Genomic DNA, 8,182 nt, shown 5'->3' with positions numbered 1-8,182 from the left:
GCCATCCGGTTCGTTTCAACCACCTCTCAGCCTCCCACTTGTCACTGGCGTCCTGGATCCGGGCATCGGCCTCGCTCTCAAACGCTTGTCGGGCCTGTCGCTGTATGGCCATGACGAACTCGGCCTGGCGGCTGGCTTCGTCTTCGTCGGGCCCTTCGTTGCTGGATGGGATGGTCCGTCCGACTTCAAACCAACTGCTGGCCACGCGGTTGCGGAAAAAACGCTGGCATTGAACGCCTGTCCTCCACGGCACGGGCGGTATGGCTGCTTCGGATGTGTTGGTGTACCGGCCTCGCTTGCGGTTGTTGACCCAACCGTGCTTGTCTCGACAATGCTGCTGCATCCGTTTGATCTGTCGGGCTACATACGGGCATTGATTACACCCCAACCCGTCCTCCTTTGGTGGCGGGATATGGGGGATGGGGGCTGTTGTTGGGGGTGGGACTAACCAATCTTTCAACTCCTTCTGATTGCGAATAATGCCTGGGATTACTTCTACCGCGGCTTGGATCTCCTTTAACTTGACACTCGCTGGTGATCCGGCATGCTTTGATGTGATATGCCGGGTTACTTCATTCCCAACGCATGCCACTCTGCACGCCTGGCAAATCACGAACGGGTATTCGGGCAAATAAATAAACGGCTCCATCTTGATGATGTTTATGTATGATGTTTACGCTTTACTATGTTACCTTGACTGTCTTGTTTTGTTCTTTTTGGTATTTGCTTTTTGCTGGTTGCTGTGGTGGGACTGGAACTTTAAATCTAACCCTTGCCTTGACTGACCCTTCTGCTTGGTGTCTCTCCCGCCTGCACTGACCCTTCCGCGGGCTCCACTCTCGACGTCCTCAACCCAATATGTCTGCAACTTCAACTGTATCGCAACGCTTCAATTTGGGTTCTTCTGGTCTGTAATTTGGAATGGGATATCTCCTGATTGATATCTTCCTGTGTATGTATTTTATTTTTATTTTTACTGTCCTGGTTTTAATAGAACTCTTCGTTGATATTTTCAATGGAACTCTACCCCATGTCATCAATAGCGCGGTTTCCATTTGTATGGGTTTTTAATAGACCTCTTCGAAGAGTTCCTACACAGATTGCGGATAGGCTTCTTATTTTTAATAGTAACTTTATCTTTTCTATAATTTAGTGCTTATTTCTATAATATTTAGCTATAATATAAAACGGGACTTTTTTATTAATTTACTTACTATTCTCCTATTCTATATCTGCTATTTTATATATACTTCTTTTAATAATAATAACTATAATACTCTAATTGTCTTTTTCTTTTATATTAAAACTGATATTTATATATATTATTACTTAATATTTTAGTTTTTATTTTAACCCTACTATTTATATAGTTATTATATATATTATTTACTACTTAATTTTATTTTATTTGCTATATTTTAACTACTCTTTTCTACATATCTATTTTACTACTCTTCTATATTTATTTATTATTTAACTCTTTCCTACTCCTCTATTCACTCCCCCTTTAAATATATCACTATTTAATATATTTAACTTACTTAAATTACACCCCCTACTCTACCTTCCTATTCTACTACCTCCCCTAGCTATAATTAATATCCTACTTATATTTATTACTTTAAATTACTCTCTACTTATATCTATTACTTTAAATTACTACCCCTACCCTATATTAATAAACTCATATATTAGTATAAGTATTAATCTATATGTAATTTATATATATAATAATAATATATTATAAAATACTAATTAATAAATAATATACTAAACTTAATTATAAAACTTCCTGCACTTATTTATTATTTTAATATATACTCTAATTACCTTATGTATAAATAAATAACTTATATTTAAATAAACTTTACTTAATTTAACTAACCCTAGCAAACTTATTTAAATTAATCCGCCCCCTATCTAACCTTATAACTACCCTATATATATCTAAAAATACTCGCCTAAGAGTTATAACTATAATATAATTATGTATTTATAAATTTAGTTTTATATACCGGAAAGTAGTTAGCTCTTATAATCTCTTAATATACTATATTAGCTTGTCTAGTAATATAAGCCTATTTATCCTTTATTTTCCAAATACTAGCCGAGCTTATACCAACTAACTCTGATATTCCCTTTTCTTCTATATATTAATACTAAAGATATTATTTGCAAGTGCCTGTAGTTATATACTATCTTATATTATTATTATTATTAGAAGTACCCAATTTCTATAGCTATACTTACTCTATACCCACAATACTATATACTAATTATATAGGAGTCTATATTCCTAATAGTATAAAAAGTCTGTAAATTGCAATTTCTTCTACTACTGTAAAAAATCTTAATAATATAGCAGTATATACTATGTGCAGTTATGTTTATAATATTACTTATATTCCTCTTACTTTCTATAAAGATACTACTTAATAAAGTATATATTACAACTAACCCCTAGTAATATATTAAGCTATTTATATAGTACTTTAAGATGGCGGGTTTCATTCTATATATGTTTCTATAGCTAGTTGATTAACTTATCTTTCAAGCTCTAATCCCCATTATAACTATTATCTCCTCCTCCTCCTCCTCCTTCTTCTTCTTTTACTTCTTCTTCTTCTTCTTTTTCTTCTTCTTCTTCTTTTTCTTCTTTTTTTTCTTCTTCTTCTTCCTCCAGCCCCAAGCTATAGCAATTATAGCACTTAGCTGCTAGCTTATTACATCACCGCCCTTAACCATCAAAAAACAAACCAAGTATAAGCCGGCAATATTACACGCCTTTAATAAATGCCTCCATTGCCTGCCGGTTTTTGTGATTAATATTACTACTGCACTTATTATAGTAGACTAGCCTGCCATCTATTATAATAACCAAGTCTACTACTTTCCCTTTCCGCTACCTACTACAGCCCATCTGCTACACAAAGTCGACTAACTTATATGGCTGCTGTATATATACAATTGCGACGATACCCTAAATATTAATACCAGTCCCAAGCCCGGTTATAGCTATAATCTACTGCTAACTGCTCCGGCCTGCAATCCACTCGTCCAGAGCTTCTTGCTTTTACTTACTCTACATCCTGCTGTGATATGCCCTATAGCCCACTCGTGCTGCCAACGCCTCGCACTCGGCGATCGACCGACAATAGACCACCCCCTTCTGCGACCCTTTTATCTGTGCCTCGATCTGCCCTATCACCGCTATTACCTCCTCCTCTATCGCTGCCTTGCCCTCTTGGCGTGGCTGCTGCTCCGTCACCTAAACTCTGTAGCGGATGTTGACCCGTGCCGTCGGCGCCCGGATGATGTCTGCGTCCTGCGCTAGCATCTGCTGCCGGAACTACGGCTCTATCGTCTTCGGTAGCGTTGCTGTGAGCATTACCATTGGATATCCGTACCGGTGGAGCCCCACGAGTAAGTTGAGCTGTTCCTGGAAGCTGATGTCTATGATGAGTGTGTGACACTCATTGAAGAATATCTTGTCTAGAAGCCCCCGGCCGCGGATGCTCTTGATATACTCCGTGAACCCTCTGCAGACGGCCACATCGGCGCTGACGACCACGAGCCGAGCATCTCGCTGCCGCTCCTCGCGGTTGTCGTCGACGTCGGTGCGCTACTATATGCAGTCGATGCCTAAGTCCCGCGCCCTTGAGACTAAGTCTTTAGCTAATGCTACAAACAGCACGACTACAATGTTGATCGGGCCGCCCGGGCTGCGCTCCTCCTCGAGTAGAGCCGGCAGCAGAAAAAAGATGCTCTTGCTGCCGCCCGTCGGGAGCACTACAATGAGCATCTCGCTCCGCACCCTATTATTCTTTATTGCTATGATTTGATATATGCCTTCCTGCTGCTCCCGAGACCTCTAGCCGGTACCCTCTCTGAGTATTTTCCTGAGTCCTGTGTCGATTTGCTATGGCTTGAATCTGGCTTGCGTGTCGTCTTGTTGATAAGCTACAGTTGCCATCTTCTCTCTGCTCTTTTCTTGGTGGCCTGGATGAATTGCTATTTTTGTGCCTCCCTTGTCGGCTGCTGTTGCTGGAGATCTCTTCTGCCTTTTGGCTGATGGCTCTTCGAATCTGCTATTGCTGTTATTATAACGACTACAATAACAGTTGCCCTTGCCCTTATCCATGTCTGTGTGCATGTTCTTATCTACTTTCCTCTTTACCTCTCTAAACTCCCCGTCTATCTGTGTAAGAAACTGATGCTATAGCTGGCTGATCTTCTGAAAGTTTGAAATTATCTCTGGCTACAGCTGCGCCGGGAAGAGTGTGTTGACGGTATAGTAGCTTATTGCTAAATGACTGCCGTGTGTAGACTGAATATCCCATATGTATTCGATGCGTTCCTGCCTGCGCGACTCCTCTGTTAACGGGTCTACCAGATTATTGCCATTATCCACGCTACTACCACCACCGCCGCCGCTAACCCCTTCGACCTCGAGCTGCTGGATGATTAAGCTCTTGATGCGGCGGCCAAACTCGATGGCGACGTGCTGATAGCTCGACACTATAAGATGTACCTTGAGATGGGTCCTGGTTAGTAGAGCGAGCTCCTGGCTGAGTACTTTGGTCTTCCAAAGCCCCTTTTTAGCCGACTTCCAGAGTTACGGGTTAAGAGCCTCGGACGGCCCCCGGATCCTGGAGAGCTTGTGCAGCATCTTCTTAAATGGCAGCAGCCATGTAATAAAAGCAACTATTATCTGGCTTGGTAGCTCTGGTAAGAACCGCGCCACCTTGCGGCCGCGCCCGAGTATGCCTCTGCTTTTGTTACGGTCTGTGATTAGTATGACCTGTCCGTCAAAGATGAAGACATTCTTCGGCAGCTGCTCTATGTCGCAGTGCTTGAGCGTCGATACTTCCGGTCCTTGCCCCGGTTGCCCGCTTTATATGTGTAACATGGCCTTGAAGCTGCGCCTGAACTGCCGGAGCTGGACGATGAACTCTTCCGCCCGCTGCCGCCGGCACTCGATCCGCCCCGCCCCGCTGCCGTCAACGCCCACCTGCTTCCAGAGTGTGCTTTCGAGAAGCTCTGCGATCCGGCCGGCCCCGGGTTCTAGCTATGAATTCCTGCGGTCGGTGATGAATGACTTGTTCGGACCCTTATATACCAGACTGTTAGTAATCCTCCGTAGCTTGATTGTCTCTCGGACCTGGGCCTACTGCCCGTCTATGAGCTTATCGAGCTAGCTCTCGGCCTCGGCTACTGCTGCCTACGCTATCTTCTAGAAGTCGGCTACTTTTATGCATTTTATATTATAGCATAGCGTCTTGCTATTGCTTTCCCAGATGATCTGCGTAGTTCTGCCCTCCTGCTTCTGATGGCTATGACTGAATGCTATCTACTTGATGATCCTGCTGAACGGCGTGTATGAGCTGCTTGTAAGCCAGTGCCGGTGACTTTTCTGAAATAGGTTGATGGCTTCGAAGCTGGCTTTGTATGCAGCCAGCTTGTTATCGACTGACCCGTCGCCTTCCGATTTGCTTGAGTCCCCTGAGTTACTTGACTTGCTTGAATTGTACTGATTATTCTTAAAGAAGTGTTTTAGTATTAAGACCTGGCTGCACCACAAGAAGCCAGCTAGAAATCGAGTGTGTGAGTGTGACGGGATCCAGCCCTCGCCTGTCCGATTGATGCTGAGAATGGCGGTAAAATGCAATAGTAGGTTGTCATAGCTCTTGTAACCCAGCTTCTGCTTGAGTGAGTAGATACAAAAGTCAAAGATGGTTTTGTTAAGTTCCTTCTGGTCTGGGTCCTCCTTTTCTTTTAGTTTTTTTTCTGCCATTTTCTTGCTATCCCTCTTGGCCGCCATAGCCACAATATCCAATTTCTGTACAACTTCGCTAAGAGCATCCCACTATATATTTATAAACTGTACTTTATGCTTCTTCTTAGCCTTCTTGTGCCTAAGCGCCCAGATCCTTATGTAGTAGCATAGATAATGCTGGAAGCATAAGCAATACCGGTCTGTTGTTTTTGGGTTTTCTTTCTCGCCGAACGGTTTACTGTTCGGCTTGGCCGGGTCGATGCTGGCGAGCCACTCGAGTGTGTCATCCGGCATCTTATCCAGCTGCTTTCGGCATATGGCTATAACTCGAGCGAAGCTTGCTGAGAGCTGCCGCAGCCGCCGGTTTGCCTTAGCCTCCTCCTCGCTCCATAGCCGCGCCTCGGCCGCCTTGGATACGGGTGGCTGCCCTGCCTTCAGAACCATTGGCCGGGCCTTCTTGGGGAGGTGCGTAGACTATTTCATGAACCCGACCCATCTTGACTCCCTGTCTATGGCTTTGACCGCTTCATCTTCGGCGAGCCTTCGGCGCTCGTCCGCTTCCCTTTTGATCTCTGCCTCGCAACCCTGGACCATCTGTAATACCGCCCCGCGGCCGGTGCCGTGGCCTTGTCGTGTTAATTGGCTCTGTGGCGTCGATGCTGCTATGCTGCTGCTGTTGCTGCTATTACTGTTTTCACTGCTGCTGCTGCTGCTGCTGTCATCCACAATCCAGTACCGTGCATATCGGCCCCGGCAGAACGTCTGCAGAGTCGCCAGCTCCCAGCCTGCCCTGCTATCACCTTTTTATAGTTGGTGGCCAGCCTCAGCTGGATGCGCAAGTATGTTGTTCTTGTTTATTGTCAAAAACCGGCACCGGGGTTCCGTGCACCTAAATCCTCCTAGAAGTGGGAGCCCTTCGATGGGGAGACTGTAGTCGCTGGGGAGCTCGGCTATGTGCGGGTCGTTGAGCGTATGCTCCGCCGCCTGCGATGCGACGAAGCCGAGTACCTGCTCCAGCTGCATTCCCCTAAGCTTGTGCTGCTTGCGAAAATGAGATCCGACTGCGCTCGGGCTGGGCTGGATGCCAACTGCGCCACTGGGGTATTGGTGGCAGAGCAAGACTATATATGGCTGGGAGAGGCGGATGGTTTTGTCTAGTTGGATTGGTTCTAACCGGGCGAGAGCTTGTGCAGCCTTGGCTATTTTTCTAGATGTAGTAGCTACTATTGGCGGTGGCAACGGCAGCGGAACTGCTATAATTGCCCTCTTCCCTTCCCCCCCCTCTTTTGCTGCTGCCGCTGCTGCTCCTCTATTCTGCTTCTCTCGGCGGGGTCCCTCAAGAATCGCCATTTCTAGATGCCGACCGCTCTGGCGGCTACCCCGTGTTGCTCTAGTATTAGCTGCTGTACGTATTATGATAGTGTGTGTAATATAATATTGTATTTATCTGTCTTTGGGTGGTTTGGTGGGTGTAGCTTCTATATGTTAAACCCCAAGTTAAACTAGAGAATGTAAACCCAGATAAACTAGAATGAACCCAATTAAACTTAAAGTCGCGTCCGTCAGCCAATCATCGCGCTCGTCCTGTTCCAAATACGTCCTGTTCCAGGAGGCGCGAGCGCGTCGCGCCCATTGGTCCCTTGGGCTAAACCCAACTTGGGTTTAGCCACGTTCGACTTGAACGTGGGCTGGATTACGGGTCAGGCCCTTATTGCTTACTGGCGCTTCGCCTTGACCCACCTCATCCTGGCTGCTTGTAGGCTCGGGGGATGTCGGGCTATTGTGTAGGCTCAGACCAGAAAGTGCAGTTGTGAGGGACTCTTCGTGCTCTTCGTCCTGCTGCGCAATTGGTGGTGCATCCGCCTGTGCCTCTGTTGCTGCTGACGGGGCTGTGTGCCGGGGGCTTCGGCGCCTTGGTTCCATTGGACCTGCTGTTGCTACGGTCTGGGCATGCTGGCTTTCCTCTCTGTCCCCTGCCGGCGCCGGCGGTGGTTGTGATGTGAGTAGATCTGGGGAATGGGCAAGCCTGGGACTCTGACGCTTCGAGTGCGTTGGCAAGGGTTGATCACTAGTGGTGGTGGTGGAAGAGTTGCCTTGTTGGTGAATACCTTGTTGGTGAATAGCATCGACTCGATTTTCCCCCCCTACAGCCTGTTGCCGATGTCGTCTACTTCGTTCCCGCTCTTGGGCTGCCTTCTAGGTAGTAGAGAGAGTTACTGCGCGGCGGCCCATTGTAATGAGGTAGATGATATGCTAAGTAAGAGGGTCCCAATGAAGAAAACAAGACAAGAAAGGGAAAGTGGTCTACGGTAAGAAAGAAAGATGCTGTTTTATTTTATTGTTTATTTTGCTGTTTAGTTGTTTACTTAATTATTGATCTCCAAGAACTCTTTTTGCTTTTTCTTC

The 8,182-nt window shown here is 45.8% G+C and overlaps 2 protein-coding genes across 2 annotated transcripts; both read right to left on the bottom strand.

Moving 5' to 3' along the window:
* BGZ61DRAFT_42838 (uncharacterized protein) lies at window positions 1–1,111 on the bottom strand (the record flags this gene model as incomplete). The annotated part of the gene is made up of 1 exon (XM_046243749.1): window positions 1–1,111. A coding segment is annotated over exon 1 (649 nt), but the record flags the coding sequence as incomplete, so codon positions are not given.
* Window positions 1,112–5,350: 4,239 nt separating this feature from the next.
* Window positions 5,351–8,008, bottom strand: BGZ61DRAFT_488006 (uncharacterized protein; the record flags this gene model as incomplete). Its single annotated transcript, XM_046250057.1, has 7 exons — window positions 5,351–5,839; window positions 5,888–6,229; window positions 6,269–6,569; window positions 6,666–7,176; window positions 7,374–7,464; window positions 7,496–7,927; window positions 7,994–8,008. 7 exons carry the CDS (start codon window positions 8,006–8,008, stop codon window positions 5,351–5,353), a joined length of 2,181 nt encoding a protein of 726 aa, XP_046093186.1.
* Between the last annotated feature and the right edge of the window lie 174 nt (window positions 8,009–8,182).

The sequence above is a fragment of the Ilyonectria robusta genome (genome assembly GCF_021365365.1).
Source record: "Ilyonectria robusta strain PMI_751 chromosome Unknown BGZ61scaffold_117, whole genome shotgun sequence".
In the NCBI taxonomy this organism is placed as follows: Eukaryota; Fungi; Ascomycota; class Sordariomycetes; order Hypocreales; family Nectriaceae; genus Ilyonectria; species Ilyonectria robusta.
This window is presented reverse-complemented; position numbering and strand designations above follow the sequence as displayed.